We start from the raw sequence: 20265 nt of genomic DNA on the forward strand, positions 1-20265 counted from the left end.
AAGATGACTAAAATAAAGGAACTGATTGCCCTTATTTTTCAATACATAATATAGCTTCTTAGTTTTAAGCTTTTTCTCTGTTCTTAATATATATGATGCCTCATAACTGTTTACCAGTGACAACAACAACAACAATTTCATCTGGAAGTTTCTTTTCTTCTCTTGCCTCTAAGGCTTTTATGCTTAAAAATATTCCTAAAATTTCTTACGTGGGCTTTGATTTCTCATGTATATATAAATAAATTAAATAATAAACACTGCTTATACTTCTACTTATCAATAAATTTGAGAAAAAAGTCATGGGAAAATAACATGAAATAGTATTTGCCATAGCAAAAGTCAATGTAACAAGGTTTTAGAATTCACCATACTGGAAAACAAGCCAAAGGAAAACAATAATCTATATTGATTAACATTTTATTTATTATTGTTTGAAGTTATATAACAATAGGTTCAGCCAGCCACTGGACTCATAAAAATCTTTAGTAAAACAAAACAATATTGGTGAGTTATCCATACAACAAATTGATTCCATGACATAGCATTATTTTGCTTTCAAAGAATATCTTTCTTAAGAAAATATAAAAATGAAATTTTTAATTCTTTCCTGTCAAAATCCAATCAAGATACATTTAATAACCAAATAATATCTAAGTGCAACTGAATTTTCAGCTTACTGAAACAAACCCACTGTAAAAGTGCTTTTCATGAAGTTACAAAAGGAAAACAAATCAGTCCAAAAATGTGGTGCAAATAAGTCCATAAAACTGATCAAACCCAAGAGAAAAAAATTTGAGCAATTGTGACTACTTAAAAAAATAAAATGCATGCTTTGTAATTGGGTGTCTTTATATCTTGCCTTATTAATATGTTTTTTTGTTTGTTTGTTTTAGAAAATGTCATCAAATATTCCCAGGAAAGACTTCATTTCATCAGCTTCATCATCAGGATGATACCTACTGGAGGGCAGGGGGAAGAAAGTATAGAAATATATATAGATTGCTGACAGATTAATGTGTCAAATAAACCTCAATATGCATAACCTAGGAAGAAGTCTGTGGGGGAAAATCAGACTTCATAAATTATGAGAAGTAGAGATCAAGTCTCTTAGGTATTTCCTTAAGGTTTTTAAAAAGTGATATCATTTAATCAGTGTATGAACAAGTCTATAAACTTTGACTATTCAAGAGGGTAAGAGAAACTGCTACTTACCCACAGAAGTGACCACCTTAGGGGGAACTGATCAGACTTAATCTGACTTTTCATTGAAACTGTAGAACCGTGAGGAAATTGATTGGCTAAAATACAACTTGAACTTCTGCAAAATTAGCCAATCATTGGGATTTAAGTGATTTTACACTTTATATTATCAACATGTTTTATTCATATCAGTGAAATAAAGTTTACTAAAACAAAATGTTTTAACTAAAAGTATTAAACATACTTCTCAAAAATTGAGATATTAATATTATGAATATCTTACGGAGTTCAGGTCATGAGGGGTCTAAATATTTAATGTTTTTCAGTAAATAAAATGTTTAGGTTCTGATCTTTATAATAAACCAGGAAAGGGGCATCTGGGTGGCTCAGTCAGTTAAGCATTGGACTCTTGATTTCAACTTAGGTCATGATCTTAGGGTCATAAGATGGAGCCCCATATTGGGCTCTGAGTTGGGCGTGGAGGCTGCTTGAGATTCTCTTTCTTCCTCTACCTTTGCTCTTCCTCTCTCTCTCTTTCTCTAAGATATAAAATAAAATAAAATAAATAAATAAAATAAAATAAAATAAACCAAGAAAAAAAATGCTAAATTTTTTTCTTCTTTTTTTTTTTTTTAGATTTTATTTGACAGAGAGAGAACACACAAGCAGGAAGAGCACCAGAGGGAGAGGGAGAAGCAGGCTCCCCGCTGTGCAGAGACCTTGCTGCAGGGCTCTATCCCAGGACCCTGTATCATGACTTGAGTCAAAGGCAGACACAACCGACTGCCGGGCACCCCTGAATTTCTTCATAGAAAGTTTTTATTGGCATAGTCTTGAAATGTCTTTAAAGAATTCTTACCTGAAATCAATTTCCTCTTTACATTCATCGTTTCTAATAAAGAAATCCACTTTCTTAACAAAATGTGAAGAATTTGGTATTTTTTTAGAGTGAGTAAAGCATAGCTTTTCAATCTCTGGTGACAGATTTTGTTGTTTTCTTTCTTGTGAATGGACCTATAATTTGAGGTTAACAGAAAAAAAGCCAATCATTGAAAGTTTAGCAATTCAGTCAGAATTGAAAAGAAAACAATTAGGTGCTTCTTACAATAGTTGTATTTCCAGCTTGTTGAGGTAATTTCGTCAGGGAGGATGTATCAAACTCGAATACAGGAGAATTTGATAAATAAGTATCTGGCTTCCCATGTGATGAAACAAAACTAAAAAATCAAAAATAATTATTTATAAAATATGGCAACTAAGAGAAACAAACCATTCTAATTTAGATCAATAATGATTCTTTAGGGAATATGATTAAAGTTAACCATATTCATTACCAAAAAAAAAATGGATGCTGTTTCATAGACTCATGGAAACTTTGGTGTAGCTCCTTTCCTATAGACAAAACACTAATATCTATATTCTAAATTAGATAAGAATACTATTTTTATAAGCCTACAGAAATAATCATTTCATTAAAATTGGGTCTTATGCTTAATTTTCTATTACCTAGCAGTCTGTAAATCTTTTCTAAATCCCACTTTGCTAATTTCCTATCCCTATTCTGGTCTCACTATAAATAGACAACTTGACTTTTCTTCCTATGTAAAACTACATTAGAATTCACCTTCAATCTTCTGTATTAAATTCATTCATTAAAAAACATTTATTATTATCATATGCCGGATATTGTATTAGGAGTTAGGTATAAAGAGGTAAACAAATCCTCAAGGAGTTATCATCTAGTAGAGGAACAGACAATACGTAAACAATAAATACACAGAACTATAGATCTTAAAGTGATATGAAGGAAATTAACTGAGTTATATTGCAGGAAATAGTGTGGAGACATAAACCCACTTTAAAAAGGTGGTCATAAATGCATGTCTCTCTGAGGAGGTGACAATTTAAGCTGACACTTACAGCCTAAAATATGACAGCCATGTAGGGAGTAAGAAGCAATGGGTACAGGTAGTAGAGAAGTACATGTATTGATATGATTGCATCTTTTTGCCTTTGAGTAAAGGCAAGGAATTAAAATAGTAAAAAGGAAAAGCATGTCCCCTTTCCACACCAAATCCTCAGGTCCTGCAGGCCTTCTTTCCAATATCATCTTCTGGCACATTTTTTTCTTTAGAGGCTTCTTGATAAGGATTCCTTTTCAAATCTGCTTAATCTTCTGTTCATCACTTTTAAACTCTCCCTAAATTATCTATAGTTTCTAAAGGTATGGCTCACAAAACTGTTTATGTGCTTTGTTATTTTCCTACTTGTATCTTCTTACTTCCTATTTTTTGCCTCGTTATACCCACAGCTTTGTTCTACTTTGATGCTTCTAATCTGTTTATTCTGTATGACTCAGAGTTAGAACCAATGAATAGAAATAGTAAGAAGCAATTTTAGGTAAATATTCTTAAAAGCTATTGAATAGGCTGAAAGATCCAAACATGGAACAAACATGTTGGAGTGAATGAGCTCCTGATCACTGGAGCTGTTTGATACACATGGCATGAGTACCTGCTGGTGATATTGGATGGTGATTCAGTATCTGGTAGTGGGAAGACTAAATGGTGCTTAAGTTAAACACCTCTGAGTTCTGGAATTATCCAAAATCTGTAATTCTGTGATGCTGATAATCAGTAAAATGACTAAATTATAGCAAATGTGCCGAAAGACACCAAAAATTTCTTATTTTTTAAAATAGAAATAAATAAAATAATCCTTAAGTGAATTAGAACCTGAACAAAAAGTTGTCAGTATTTCTTCTGGGGAAAGTTTTGACTGTGGCTATAATTGCCCTCCATGACTTCTACTCAGGTCCAATATCCAGATGCACTTTGAATTTCTGAAAAATACTTCAAGTTTAACATTAAAAAAAAAATTTTTTTTTACATTTTTTTTAAAGTAGGCTCCATACCCAACGTGAGGTTTGAACTCACAACCCTAAGATCAAGGGTTGCATGCTCTACCGACTGAGCCAGCCAGGCACCCCAAGTTGAACATTTTTTAAATGACTATTTTCTCTTCCAAATGTCTATGTGTCCTATATTCTCAGATAACAACTTCAACTATCCACTTGCCATATATTTTTTGCATTCCCTCAACTACTGTATCCATCAATTATTAAATCTAGTATGTGCTGTCTATGAAATGCTTCAAAAATCCAACTCTACCTCTCAGTTTGTATCACCGCTTCTTAGTTTATGCCTGACTATAACCTGCCTCTCATGCTGGTCATCATGCTTCTTGTGGTCTCACTTTCTACAATTCATTTTATATATCATATCATATCACTATAGGGCATCTATGTGTTATCTTGTGTTTAAGTATCTTGGAAAGCTTCCTATTGCTTACATGGAGGTTAAAAACTAAGCTACAGCTAGAGGAGGGCTACAGATTATATCACATTTAAAAAAATTAGTTCTTAAAATTTATGTCAGGAGATGTCACATTAAATTTTAGAGTCTTAGCTTTTTTTTTGAGAATAAGAATATTTGACAACACTAGGCACATATTTCCTGCACAGCAACAACTGGCTGGAGTCAAGTAGTGGTTGACCCTCTTATTTTTATTTTATTTTTTATTATTGAAGTATAATTGACATACAATGTTATATGAACTTCAGGTGTACAACTTACTGATTCAATAATTTTATACATTATTCAATGCTCACCACAATAAGTGTAGTCACAATCTGTCACCATACAATATCATTACAATATTATTGACTATATTCCCTGTGCTGTAATTTTCTTCTCTCTCTGACTTATTTATAAGTGGGAAACTGTACATCTTAATCTCCTTTATCTCCTTAATTTTGCCACCCACCCACCCACCCTCTGGTAACCATCAGTTTGTTCTCTGTATTTAAGTCTGTTTTTGTGTTTGTTTGTTCATTTATGGTTTTTGTTTTTTAGATTTCACGTCTAAGTGAAATCATATGATTTGATTTATTTCACTTGGCATAATACCCTCTAGGTCCACCTGTGTTGTTGCAAATGGCAAGATCTCATTCTTTCTTATGGCTGAGTAGTATTATAGATATATAAATATTGCACATCTCCCTTAGTCATTCATCTATTGCTACCTACAACTTGAATTGTTTCCATATCTTGCTTCTTATAAATAATGCTGCAAAAACACAGGGGTACATATGTCTTTTCAAACTAGTGTTTTTATTTTCTTTGGGTAAATACCCAGTAGTGGAACTACTGGATTATAGGGTAGTTCAAATTTTTTGAGGGAACTCCATACTACTGATTTTCATAGTGGTTGTAACAATTTACATTCCCACCCCCAGTACATAAGTATTCCCTTTTCTCTATATCCTCACTAACACTTATTTAAGTCTTTTTGATACTAGCCATTCTGTCTTGCATGAAATAATATCTCATGGTTTCAATTTGCATTTCCCTGATAATTAGTGATGCTAAGCATCTTTTTCATATGTGTCTGTTGGCCATCTGTAGATCTTCTTTGGAAATATGTCTATTTAGGCCCTCTATTTTTTAATCAAGTTGGTTTTTTTGGTGTGAGTTGTATAAATTCTTTATATATTTTGGATATTAATCCCTTATTGAATATACTATTTGCAAATAGCTTCTCCCATTCAGTAAGTTATCTTTTTGTTTTGTTCATGATTTCCTTTGCTGTGCAAAAGCTTTTTATTTTGGTCTAGTCCCAATAGTTTATTTTTGTTTTTGTTTTCCTTGCCTCAGGAGACATATCCATAAATATGTTGCTAAAACTGATGTCAAAGAGATTACCACGTATATGTTCTTTTAGGAGTTTTATGGTTTCAAGTCTTAAACTTAGGTCTTTAATCCATTTTGAGTTTATTTTTGTGTACGGTGTAAAAAAGTGGTCTAGTGTCTAGTTTTGTGCCAGTACCATACTATTTTGATAATATTAGCTTTGTAGTATATCCTGAAATCTGGAATTGTAATATTTCCACCATTGTGCCTTTTATATGGGACAATCTCCAGTTGGTCTTGGCCCACCAAATCCTGAAGGCAGTTTGAGTTTGTAACTCCTACTACTTAATATGGCAAAGTTGTCTAAATACAGCATTCGAGGCTCTTTAGAATCAGACCTCAGCACTCTCAGCCTTAATGCTATGGCCATACAGACAACACTTTACTGACCCTTGAGCATGAGATGCCTTTTCAAGCCTTATACCTTTACACCTGCTTCATCTATCTGGAATACCTTATCCTTATCTTTTCTACCTTTCTCTTTTCAAACTCCTATTTAGCTTTCCTGGGACCATAATTTGGTAAGTCTAGTGTGGAGCCCAGAAATGTTCATTTTTAATATATTTTAATACTTTTGAAGTAAGTGGTCTGTCAATAGCACTTTGAGAAACACAGCTCTAAAAGAAAGGTTAAGGGGATCCCTGGGTGGCTCAGCGGTTTAGTGCCTGCCTTTGGCCCAGGGCACGATCCTGGAGTCCCGGGATCGAGTCCTGCGTCGGGCTCCCGGCATGGAGCCTGCTTCTCCTTCCTCCTGTGTCTCTGCCTCTCTCTCTCTCTCTCTATCTGTCATGAATATATAAATAAATAAATCTTTTAAAAAAATAAAAGAAAGGTTAAGCTTCTTTGACATCTATTTATTTGATCTCCATCTCCAATTATGTGTCAGGAGGATATAGAGTTGTATAGTATTCCAAACTTGCCTTTTTGTCATTTCTCCTTGGAATTTGCTCTTTGGCTCTTGGAGCAATAGCTTACTTCCCCTGGTACTTGAAGTCAAAGTGTTTCCAAATCCTATGTAAAGAGATAACATTTTGAAATTAAATGCCAGGAAACAGATGAATGGATCTACAATGGCTCTCTCCAACAGATGTGATCTGATTAAAGAAGGAATAGGGTAACAGGCACTAAGGAGGGCACTTGATGGGATGAGCACTGAATGTTATATGTTGGCAAATTGAATTTAAATAAAATATTAAAAAAAGAAGGAATGAATAATTCTTCTCAAAAATCAAATTTAATTTATATAGAGAAATAAGGGAGCAAAGCTAAGGGAGTTAAACTATGAAACATAGGTTAGCTTATTAGTCATTAAAGGTCTACTACTACTAAAGGTCCCCAAACCACTTTTACTTACTTAATAATTTTAACTCACGGAAATGATCAAGTTGAATTTCATTCAGTATTTTCAAAAGTCTACGTATAATTAATTTCACTTAAAGTGCGCTATACGTGGCATTTAGAGAGTCTGACTTTCCCAGTGTGAAAGTTATGCCCGCACATGACTAGGCTAACCTCAAAGACTCAGTACAAAGTGCATCCTAAACTGCAATACACAATGACTTTTAATTTTGAGGTAGGGACTAATAGCTGTTCAGTGATACAGGAAATTGTGGCTACTGACTCCACATCATAGATTTTCCTGGTCTATTTTGTGAAGGTGGTCAAATCCTATTCCTTCTGGAAGGAATAATAGCTCTTTAGGTATTTCTCAGAATCCAGAAACGATAGTATTTTGACTTCTAATTGCTTCCCTTAAAAATATTTTTTTTAAAGAGCATTGGAATGGGATACATTAAGAGTCAACTAAAATTCTGAGAGACTGATTTCCTCCTCTCAGCCATCATGGGAGAGAATACCTCCATTTTGCTGTCTTCTCATATACTCATCAAGATTTGCATTTTCCATTTTAGTGACATAGAGTAAATCTGCCAGTAATTTGGAAAATTAAGTCCCATTATTTTAAGGACTTAAATACAATATCGAATAGAGAAGAAACCAATTCTTTCCTATTATTTATTACACTTGAAAAAAAATCAATATGTCTACTAGAAATAAAAGGTATCTTTTATTTTCCTGGCTAGCAGATGAATACTTTTTAAAATGGAGCAATTTTAGGGGCACCTGGATAGCTCTGTAGGTTGGGCGTCTGAATCTCGATTTTGGCTCAGGTCATGATCTCAGAGTCATGGGATCAAGCCCTATGTGGGGTCTGTGCTCAGTGTGGAGTCTGCTTGTCCCTCTCCCTCTGTTCCTCTCTTGCTCATGTGTATGCTCTCTCTTTCTCTCTCTCATTCATAAATCAATCAATCAATAAATAACTAAAATATTTTTTAAAATGGAGTGATTTTGTCCTTTACAAACATTAGCAAATTTTGTGTGATCACAGAATTGAAAGCTGGATAGTCTGTTTTATGAGGGAAGATTCAATAAATATTTTGAATTTAAATAGAGTTTTTAACAAAATAGAGGAGCAACAGAACAGAAGAAGCCCATCTGCTATATAATTATCATGGAATAACCTTGACTTTTATCCTTAAAAGGAAATGTGATTTATGGAAGGGTCATATTTTCAGTTTTACTAAAAATTATAATCTTAACAAACAAAAGCTGATGAAGCAAACATATAAGGCAAAGAAAATTAGTTTCAAAAGCTAAACTGAAAAATATTCAAAGAATTTCTCATGAAATTATTTCATGCTAAAAGCCAATTTTACCTGATGTTTTTGTCTTCTCAGTACTGGCTGAAAAACTAGTAACTTCTAATAAGTTCTCATCATCAAAATCATCCCAAACTTCATTTCCCAATTCAAAGTTCACATTCAAAACTTCTGAGGATGGAGAATTACTTTTATCCCCATCTGTCAAATTCTGGTTTCCAGATGCATTAAGATGTCTGTTGAACAGCACTGTTTGAGGGGCTTTCTCATTTGAAGTTGCAGAATAGTTCCATCTAGAGAAATCTGTCACGTGTATGTATAAAAGAGTATAGGTACTTTTTAAACCATTAACATCATTTTCAATTGATATATCAAACACATCTTTCAACTACTAAACTGAAGTTTGAATAGTAGTTTTCAAAAGTATTGGGTCAAGCATTGTTGATACTGTTTTCAACCAATTCTATTTACTGTATTACATATACTGATATTTTCACTAAGTTTAGTTTTCAATGGCTTCTTTTAGACAGAATTAATTTTCCCTCTTAATTCCTAAATGAGAATAACCCTACTCTAAAATGAATTTATAATTTCTAAAATGGTCTTCCTTCTTCCAGCTCTTCTCCCTACAAGTGAATTTTGAATATTATTATGAAATATGTTCTTCCAAAATATATCTTAATTCTCCTGCTAAAAAAAATCCTCAGTGTTATCCACTGTTGATAGCCTGGGTTTAGGGCCAGACTACCTGGGTGAAAATTCTACTTCTCTCACTTACTAGTTGTATCATCCTAGACGAGTAATTTAAAGTCTCTGAACCTCATTTTCTCCTCTGCAAAATGGGAATGATAACAGTAACTATTTCATAAGATTATTAGAGGGAATAAATGCTTTTACTTTTGCAGTTTTCCACAGTAGTGTGCTAACAAATTTTTAATAACTGCTTCTCAAAAAAATGTATGCATATATATATTTACATTTATTACATGCATTTATTATAGGTAAAGGATATGTAGCACACAGTTTACAATTAATAATACAATATATAGCATGCTTAACTATACATTCCATATATCTGATTTTCACTGAATGCTCTCATCGAGTTTTGTATCTGTAGCCAACTTATGGTCGCAATTAACAAATGAATATAGTTTTCACATGAATGCTACTTGATATTCTTGTTGAGTTTAACTAAGATGAAAGTAAAATAACTAAGAGAGATGATGGAACTTGACTCATTCACTCATTGACTTAGGCAACTCCTTCGCTAAATTACATAATAGTTTTCAAATACTAGAAGAATATTCCCTCAACTTTTTGTTAATCTGCATTATTAACCTTTTCTCCATCACTTTCATAAGTCTAAACAATAAGTTAAGTCCTAATTTGCAGTTTTTGCTGATTCCCATGGTATAAATACCCCCATTATTAATAATTTCAAGCTACCAATGTGACATCTCTGAATGCAAAGTTGAGAAGATATGCATAGTAGCACACCACTATATAATATTTTCACCATATAGATACAAATATAGAGGCAAATAATCTCAAGAACACAGATAATGGTAATATGCAGTAGAATAATTAGGAAGTGATTAGTTTTGAATATTTACAGTCTTTGTTTTTAATGATTTCATTGAAAGTTTATATAATTACACTTTTAATAATGGCTAAAATATTCCCAAGTATTTAATAATTCTCTCTCACAAGCCAGCACAAGCTTACTCCAGCATATCACCAAATTTCCTTCACTTTAAATATTTTCTGTACCTTTTTTCACCTAGCCAAATCCTACTTTATCTTCCAATTGTACCTACAACTCTAGTTCACATTATTCTACTTTCATTCATTGATACACATGTATGATATATATTAAAATAGAAGTAGGGCACAGGAGTGCAATGGGAATACAAAGGGAACAGGATCTAAACTTACAATGTAAGTCAGAGTGGACCTTTAGGGTGGTAAAATGGTAAGAAGGTAACACTGGAATTTGAGCTTGGTAGAGTTGTGATTGTGGAGCAGGGCTAAGGGGAAGGCAAGATACTCCATGAAGAGAGGACAGCATGTGAAAGACATGGCAATAATGGAGACCAGAGAATGTCTGGAAAACTATAAGTTTTCTGGATTTCTGGAGCACAAAGTAGAAGGAAAATAAGAGTCCACTGAGACTGCACAGGAAGTTTAGTGCCAGATTATATTGATGCTTTTTTTCTTTCTTTCTTATTTTTAAGATTTTATTTATTTATTCATGAGAGGCACAGAGAGAGAAGCAGAGACATAGGCAGAGGGAGAAGCAGGCTCCATGCAGGGAGCCTGATGTGGGACTTGATCCTGGGAATCCCGGATCACACCCTGAGCCAAAGTCATAGGCTCAATCGCTGAGCCACCCAGCGTCCCTTAATGCTTATTTTCCATGTTAAAGAATTCACCTTTTTCCCCCCTTGTAGGCAATGTATAATTACTAAAGATATTTTAGCAAGAGGTTTAGATGATCAGAGATACCTGTTAGATGACTCAAAATAGTCATGGGTGGGATGATAATGAGACTGAAAGCAAAGAGAAAAGTAAGACAGCTACTCCAATAAATGAAAGACAATGAATGAGCTAGAGCATCAGGGACAGAGAAGAAGAACAGATATGAGAGATGTTTAGGAGGCAAAACAGATAGGACCTGGAGATTATTTGCAGGTAAGGTAAGATATTTAGGGTGACTCTTTTCCTGCCTTTAGCAGCTTAGAAAAGAAGAGGGTATGCTTAAACACTCTGACCTTTATAAAGATAAATAAAACCATAAAAATGTAAAGTATTAACAAAAGAAGAGAAGAAAAGGAGCAGTGTGAGGTACAGAGAAGTAGAAGGAGTTCAGATGCTGATATGTTAAGTTTCAGGTGGATATATCCAGAAAGGTGACTGTATAGATGGGCCAGAGGCTAGACAGAAAGATATAGATGGTAGTCACAGATGTAGAAATCATTTGAATATAGTTAGTAATTTTAGACATGGACTCAGATGACCTTGTGTAAGAAAAGTTTATGAAGTGAGAACAAAAAGAAGAAAAATAATCTTTTGCAACATTAACAGGAAAAAATGCCCAAGCTATTCAAGAAGTAGGAGAACCAACAGAATGGTTTAACTGAAATCAAAGCAGAGATTTCCAAAAGGAGGGAAAGACCAGATGTGCCAAATACTACGAAGGTAAAAAAATAAAAGTTGAAAAGAGTTTACTGAACTCAGCACTTAGAAGATCACTAACTGGTCTAAGTGAAAGCAGTTTCAAAGGAGTGGAGAACCCAAATTTTAGTTAGTGAAAAATGACTAGCAGGTAAGGAATGAACACAATGAGTATAAATTGCCCTTTGAAGAATTTTTGTTTTGATAAGAAAGCAGACATTAAACTGTATATACCCTGGTGATTCTGTGCTTTGCTGGACATACTTTCAGATTTATGGAGTATCTTTATTAGGAGTATCTTTCCTTTCCTTTGGGGAAACTGCCTCCACCCATTCCATGTGATCCTGGTGAGGATGTCATTAATAGTACCCTGGTCCGCAGGGCTACAGAGGAGAAACACATGACCCAAACCTCAGGCTAAAGGGACTGATCAAGGGATGAGTACATAATTTAACTGAGGCCATTTAGAATGAACTCTGCTCTGCCAAAGCTAACAGGGAAGACTTTTCTACTGAGGCTGTTCAACTGGGAAGATGGAAGGATTACCTGCCATGTGAAAAAGCCTGTTGAAAAAAATAAAAGCAATCAGTAACAGGCATACCAAAAAGACTGAGAGAAAGCCAGAGGCATGACTGAAATCATTTGAGTGCTTAGATCTAGCAAGATTAAATCCAGATGCATGCCTGGACTTTCAGTTTACATGAATGGTCTCCCGTTTTTTGTGATTCAGTTACTTTGAGTAGAATTTCTGTCACTTACAACCAGAACCATTATGACTAGGTAGATGAGGGCAGGGAGCTGAAGAAGGAAGACTTGAGCCTTTTTATATGTTGAAGAGAAAGAGGGAGGAGAGTTTGAAAATATGTTAAGAAGAGAGGGATAACTGATCTCCTAAAGCCCCAAGAGAGGCAGGACTAGAAAGATTAAAACTACAGGTGGAGAGATAAACCCTGAATAGAAGAAAAGAGAATTCTTCTATAAAGACAAACAGTGTAAAGAATGGATGCAGACATAGAAAAATATATAGTTGCAAGATGGAAAGTTGAAAGAGTTCATATAGGTTCGATTTTCAATTCTGTACTGATAACTAAAAGTCAATTTCATTTTATAGAAATGGCATTGAGCTGGGAATCAAGAGATATAGAATCTATTTCTGGCCCTGCCATTAATTAGATATGTGATTTTGGGCGAGTCATTTAATCTCACAGTCTTGGTTTCTTTCACTATAAAATGAGAAATTGCACAAAGGTCCCTTACAATTTAAATTTTATGATTCAACACACTTTTTCATATAATTTCTGACATTTTTCTTTTTCTTTTCTAAGAATTAGAATACAGATGATAAAAATTGGCATGTTTTTCTTAAAACATTCTTTAGAGAAATATCTGAATACAAATGAAGTATGTTTTGCCACCCAAAACTGACATGTGGAAAGTATAATGAATATACTCAATTACTACTAATAATAGTACCAGATACTATGGTAAGGGCTTTATGTATATTATCTCATTTAAAAATCCCTAAAACATAAGCAGATGAGGGAATTGAGATAAAGTAGGTAGATACATTACAAAAGGTAACACAACTACTAAATGGCAGAGCTAGAATTTGAACCTAGACAGATTATTCTAAGTATTTTTTTTTTTTTGGTAACCTCTAAACCCAGTGTGGGTCTGGAACTCACAACCCTGTGATCAAGAGTTACATGCTCTACCAACTAAGCCAGCTAAGCATCCCTAGACCGATCATTCTAGATCCTGTGAATTTAACTACTATACCACACAGCTTCTCCTTTAAAAAAAAATGTGGCCCATTTTCAATAAAACAGGGATACAATTATCATTGGGGGTTAAAGTATCTAGATGAGACTTTAATATCATAATATAATTTGGATTTGGAATAGGGGATAGGAAAGAAATAAAAGTAAGAAAACTATGTAAGGACAGCATGAAAGGAGGCACCTGGGTGGGTCAGTCATTTAAGCATCTGTCTTCCGCTCAGGTCATGATCCCAGGGTTCTGGAATTGAACCCTAGAATCAAATCTCTCTCCACTGAGTAGGGAGCCTGCTTCTCCCTCTCCTCCCCTCTCGTGCTCTCTCGCGCGATTTCTGTCTCTTTCTCTCAAATAAATAAAATCTTAAAAAAAAAAAAAAAAGCATGAAAGTAAGCAGAGGGATAAACTGTGGTATGGAGAAGGGCAGGGAACAGAGCAGCAGAATGAGGAATAAGTTAGAGGGCTATAGGTTGAATAGAGATAAAAATAAAGGAGTTGACAATCTAACACCTCTCCATGTCATAATGATATTCAGACTTTGAGCAAGTTGGATAAATACTCTGACACTCTAAGTGTGATTAGGGGACTTTCCAACACTATGTATGAAATCCTAATCACTAGGACTCCAGCCCTAGTCTACTTAAGATTTTAAATGATGGCTAGAGGAAGCATAAGTGACAGCATGAAAGAAAGAGTCTCAATAGACGCTAAGGCTACACACATGAAATCATTTACGAGAAACCCCAAGTTTATCATTTCTACATACAGCAACTGAAAAACAATTCTATGGCCAGAATTACTTCTCACACATTTTAACAGACAGGCTATTAATGGCATAACCCAAACAAATAATGCTATTAATAACAGGATCCAGAGTAATGATGAGCTGTCCCAATGTTGAAGAATTATATGCTTTATCTCATTAATCAAATGATTGACACAGATAAAAAGCAAATCTAAATTACATATGAGCTATACCTCATAAACTAGGTTATACTCTCATACTATCAGAGAAATTTTAAGAATTATAAGTTTAGAAATTGGAGAGATATTAAAGATCATTTAATTTAATCCCCTAATTTTAAAGATAAGACTAAGACCTAAAGAGGTTAAATAATTTTCCCAAGATCATACAGCTATTTGGTAAAACTGGACTAATTTTATAAACATAAAATTATTTTAAATAATTCTAAAGACATATAAAAGTAATAGCTCAGTATTTTAATACTTTGTGTATCTCGAGAACCCTTATTTTCTCAGCTTTTCCTCATATTATCTTTAAATAAAAATAACCAACACTATGTAGGGAAGAGGTTTTTAAAAAATCTATAACAAACATAGCAACTCCATCTGAAATAACAGACCTAAAAATTTGAAATTGATCCAATAACCCAAGAGGAAAATGTTGCCAAGTTAATAATCATAGTAATTTCAGATGTTGATTTTTCAATAACAATGTCATTCCAAAGTAATGATAAACCATTTTCTCTTTCAAGGCAATATCAATGGTAATTCACCTTTGTCTTCATATTCAGACGGTTCTTGTTGAACTTTTACACAGAAATCACGCTGATCCCTCTCCTCCATTACAGACAATCCAGGTATGTTTAAACACTCTGACCTTTATAAAGATAAATAAAACCATAAAAATGTTAAATATTAAAATTAATCTGAATTTGAAAACCACTTACTCATATAAATAAAAAAGAAATGTTTCATCTTCTCAACACTTCTGTGATAAACCGCATTAGCCTGGGTAGTAAAGGGTAAGAAATAGGTGTTTATTGGAAGCAAGATACTTAGTCATCTTTACATGTCTCAAATATGTAGATATCTGTTATCTGTGTATAGCCTTAAAAATCTATTGTTAATGCTACTTTCAATTAGATAACAAAAGCTAGGATCTCTTGAAGTAGTGTTGGCATCTGTTCTGATTGGTCAGTGGCTGTTCTGTACTGTTTGTTAAGTATATTAAATGTCATCCCTGCATATAGAATACCCTTATCTGGAAGGCAAATGACATATATTCTAGGCATCATGATATAGGAAAAGAATGCTGAGTTATCAGCTAGGCCCTTCTGCTTAATAACTAGGAATATGAGCTTTGATTATTTTATTTATAAAATGGGATATAAATACCCCATTTTATAAGCCAGGTTGTGGTTAAGGCCAAAAGAGTAATATGCAAATGGGCAATTTTAAAATTGTAAGTTATTTTATAAATCTGAAGTGTTATTAACATAGAGTGGGCTCTTAGATGGAAAAGATTAGACTTTGTACAGTAACATGATTTTTCTTTTTAAAGTATACTTTTGTTAACTGTTAAATTTAGAAGGCAGAGAAAGCCTGAGGGCATGACATAGGATGAGTAGTTTCCCAGGAAAGACATGATTCAATGAATGCTAAAATGTAACTGTAGAGTTCTAAATAAGTTTAGATAACCAAACTCTTATGATGTCATTATTTCATTATGGGATGAAATAATTACTACAATTTGTTTTTTTTTTTTAAGATTTTATTCATTTATTCATGAGAGAGAGAGAGAGAGGCAGAGACACAGGCAGAGGGAGAAGCAGGCTCCATGCAGGGAGCCCGACGTGGGACTCGATCCCGGGTCTCCAAGGTCAGGCCCTGGGCTGAAGGTGGTACTAAACCACTGAGCCACCCGGGCTCAATTACTACAATTTGAATGTAGCCAGTGTTCACCTTTCACTGAATACATGATTATTTTGGAAAAGCAAGGAGTTTATGATAACCATTCTACGTTGGATAGTAACATTATATTTGTACCTTGATATACTGGGAACAGAAGGTTTTGGAGTAAAACCAAATTCTTTAAGGTCCACACTTCGAGATTTATTCATTTGCATCTATTAATGAAAAAAGTCCAACTGTCAATTTCACACCCAACACTTTTTAACAAATAAGCCAAACAGCAAAAGTCCTGCTGGTACATTAAGTCCCAAAACCAATGGATTATGAAAAACTCAGGCTAGTTCTCATATCAAATCTCCTTCTTAGGCGCTTCTTAAATGTTGATATTCTTCATTGTTCTTTACCAGGCCTTCTTCTCCCTCTACACATTTTCAAAGATCTCATTTACTTCATGACTTCAATTATCACCTACAAGTGAATGACTCTCAAATCTATATTTCTAATTCAGCTCCTTCTCCTGATTTTTAAACAGTTATATACAACTGTCTGTAGAACATCTTTACAGATGTCCATCTTTACAGATATCTTGCAGACTTCTAAATTCAATATTTTCCCTTAAGCTTATTTTATATCTACTTCTCCAAACTTGCTTTTCCTTTGGAGTTTCCACCCTAGTGAGGCCTTATTTTTTTCCTAGTTGCTCAATCCAGAAAGCTGGCCATCATTTTTACTCCTTCTACTTCACCCTTCATAAGCAATTAAGTACCAAGGTAGTTGATTTTATCTCTGAAAAATGCCTTAAACCTAGCTACTTCTTTCCACTGCTACTGCAGGCCATCATCTTGCCTGGATTATTGCAAAACCCACCTAATGAGTCCTTATGTTCCTCTTCTATCATCCTCTAATCCATTCTCTACATTGAATCTGGAGTGAACTTTAGAAAATCCAATTCTGATCATGTCACTGATTAAAGCCCTTTAGTGGCTTCCCAGTACTTTCAGGATAAAGTCCAAATCCTTAAAATAGCAAAAAGGCTTTCATTATCTAGCTCTTACTTGCCTCTTCAGTCTCATCTCTCTCTACTCCCTTACTTGTGATTGAACTCCTGACACACTGTGTAACTTCAGCGTTTTAAAAGATCTCTGTTTCTTTCTCAGGTCTAGACCACCGCATATTTTCTATGTCTGGAATACTCTTCTATCCTTCTCTACCACTATGATGCCTACCTCTCCATACCTGGATTATGCCTATATATCCTTAAAATCTCAATCATGTTTATTTGAAATCCTTTCCTGGTCTATCACTTTTAAGCTATCTTACACGTCTGTCACAGAATCATTCATCACACTACATTGAAAAAGTCTACTTAGTTATTTGTATCCTCCACCCAACTATAAGCTCTCTGAGGATTGGGACTAAAACTCTTATTTACTGCCATCTCTTATTACCGATCACAGTATTTATAGCATATTGTTGGTGCTCAATGAATATGGAAGGGGGGGGGCACTTGGCTGGCTCAGTTGAAGAGCATGAGACTCTTGATTTCAGAGTTATGGGTTTGAACCCCGTGTTGGGTGCACAGACTACTAAAAATAATAACTTTTTTTTGAAGAGAGGAAGACAGAGAAAGAGGGGAAGTCGTACAGGGGGAGAGAGAGAATCTTAAGCAAGCTCCACACCCAGCACAGAACCCAACATGGGGCTCGATCTCACTACCCTGAGATCATGACCTGAGCTGAAATCAAGAGTCAGACACTTAACTGACGGAGCCATGTAAGTGCACCAATTAAACAAACTTTTAAAAAATGGATATGGAAGGAAAGAAGGAATAATATGGAATGGGAAGGAAGGAAGGAAGGAAGAAAGAAAGGAGGGGGTGGGAGGGAGGAGAAAAACCTTGGAGCTACTAAAAAATTATCTCAGAGAAGGTGGTGGTGTTTGAAACAGCATGCCTCTGCCTCTTTCTCAATATTCCCCTTGTTTTAGCCTCATGACTTAAAATCTTCATTCTTATTAAAGCCCTAGAAATGCAGACACTCTGACATTTTCTTGCCTTGTTTCTGTTGCCTGATCAATTATTTTGCCCTGGATGTGGTGACGTAGGGTTAGAATAAGTCTGCTAGTGACCAGCCTATCAACCAGTAGGAACAACCATACTTTCATGACTTGGAAAGGAGGCTCTTGCTCAGTACTCAGCTAGGTACTTGAATCAAAATCAACCTCAGACTTTCCATACCACTCCAGCACAGAGAGAACCAGAAAAGGGCAAGCATGTCTAGTTTTAATTGCCAAACCAAGCCAAGTGACATATCCCTCTCCATTTCCCTCTTTTTTAGTCAAACACTAATAAGGGGCTATAGAACTATGTCCCAAAAGTAGATTTACAGACTAATTATTAAGAACTACAATATTTTACCCTTTAGAAACAATTTGAAAAATGGCCATCCTCCTAGACAAGCCCTCAAGTAACTAAAGTACACTTTGGATACATACCTAATTGATACAAAGAATAAAGGAATATTCACATACATTAAATTACAGAACAAGGGTAAATACTATTAAAACTTACCTTGAGACGTTTAACTGGAGGAAGTGATGAAACAGCATTCCTGTTTCTTAAATCAGATAAATATGAAGAGATTGTTGGCTCTTTTGTTTCTGACTTTTGTGCCACTCCAGTTTTACCTATGAAAAGAAATTCTAGATTCTTTAGGTAGTATTCATGTAAAGCCAAATTTCTTCTTAATTTCTTTTTAAAAGTTTTTTAAATTTAAATTAAATTTAGTTAGCATATAATATACTATTAGTTTCAGGGGCAGATCTTCATAATTTCTAATCTAATTTTTTTCATGTTACCAATAAAGAAAGAAAATTATTTGAGTTATAAATTGAATAATATAAATATCACACATAGGTAATTAGGATGACATTACTATTCAAAGACCTTTCAATTTTATTTATTTTTTAAAAGATTTTATTTATTTATTTATTCATGAGAGACAGAGAGAGAGGCAGAGACATAGGCAGAGGAAGAAGCAGGCTCCCTGTGGGGAGCCTAATGCAGTACTCAATCTCAGGACCCTGGCTGGGATCATGCCCTAAGCCAAAGGCAGATGCTGAACGACTGAGCCACCCAGGTGTCCCAAGCTCTTTCAATTTTAAAATCAGAAATAAACTTATTTTATGGAACTCACAGCAGTCATGTCCACATGTGTGTTTATTTTTACAGTGATGATTACATTCTCGGTTCCCAGGTTTTCTGCAAGCAGTCATTCCTAAATCAATATAAGAAAAACAAACCTATTTTTTACTACAGTTTATTTCCTTTCAGGCCGTATAAAAGTTTATGATTTTCACACTTCTTCAAATGTTAGCCCTTTTAATATATAATTTTTAAAAAATATTTTATTTACTTATTCATGAGAGACACACAGAGAGAGGCAGAGACACAGGCAGAGGGAGAAGCAGGCAGAGGGAGAAGCAGGCTCCACGCAGGGAGCCTGACGTGGGACTCGATCCTGGGACTCCAGGATCAGGCCCTGGGCCAAAGGCAGGCGCTAAACTGCTGAGCCACCTGGGGATCCCTAATATATAATTTTTAAAATGGTATTTTTGATGACAGCTAGTCCCTGCTGACTATTAGCCCAATTTCAACTCTTCACAAGGAGTATCAACCCACCTATAAGCTTCTCTTCACCTCCCTGATATAAATAGAGCCAAAATAAATAAATAAATAAATAAATAAATAAATAAATAAGCCAAATACCACAAACTATCAGTAACTCTTATCTTGAATGAGATAAGAATAAGGGCGGGGTTTTGAAATCCCTGTTACTTTATACTTATACATAAGAAGAACCTGGAAAGAAGCAAACATCATGGCATTTTGATGGTATCAGTGATAGTTTCTAGTACTTAGGATACTATAAGTATTTAATAAATGTTAAAAATATATGTTTTAGGGGTATAAGAAATTTGCTGTAGAATTCACAGAGAAAGGAGATTGCTTCCAGGTTGACCCCAGGCTAGCATATCCAAATACATAATTTATT

General features: G+C 34.5%; 1 protein-coding gene across 16 annotated transcripts in view; it reads right to left on the minus strand.

Annotated features, from left to right (window-relative positions):
* Window positions 1-20265, minus strand: part of HFM1 (helicase for meiosis 1) — a 139904-nt gene that overhangs the window by 7367 nt on the left and 112272 nt on the right. For 12 of the 16 annotated variants that reach the window (XM_077905386.1, XM_077905392.1, XM_077905391.1 and 9 more), the window contains 9 exons: window positions 19408-19488; window positions 18783-18898; window positions 16349-16428; window positions 15076-15179; window positions 8666-8911; window positions 6872-6962; window positions 2306-2417; window positions 2060-2214; window positions 811-959 (listed from right to left, as the gene is read on the minus strand). In XM_077905386.1, coding sequence (XP_077761512.1) covers window positions 890-959; window positions 2060-2214; window positions 2306-2417; window positions 6872-6962; window positions 8666-8911; window positions 15076-15179; window positions 16349-16428; window positions 18783-18898; window positions 19408-19488 — 1055 coding nt within the window. In that variant the 3' untranslated portion in view covers window positions 811-889. Of the gene's footprint in view, window positions 1-810; window positions 960-2059; window positions 2215-2305; window positions 2418-6871; window positions 6963-8665; window positions 8912-15075; window positions 15180-16348; window positions 16429-18782; window positions 18899-19407; window positions 19489-20265 lie in introns of those variants that run through there. The other 4 variants (XR_013384335.1, XR_013384334.1, XR_013384333.1 and 1 more) reach the window with 2 other exon arrangements.

The sequence above is a fragment of the Canis aureus genome, chromosome 8 (assembly GCF_053574225.1).
Source record: "Canis aureus isolate CA01 chromosome 8, VMU_Caureus_v.1.0, whole genome shotgun sequence".
Lineage (NCBI taxonomy): Eukaryota > Metazoa > Chordata > Mammalia > Carnivora > Canidae > Canis > Canis aureus.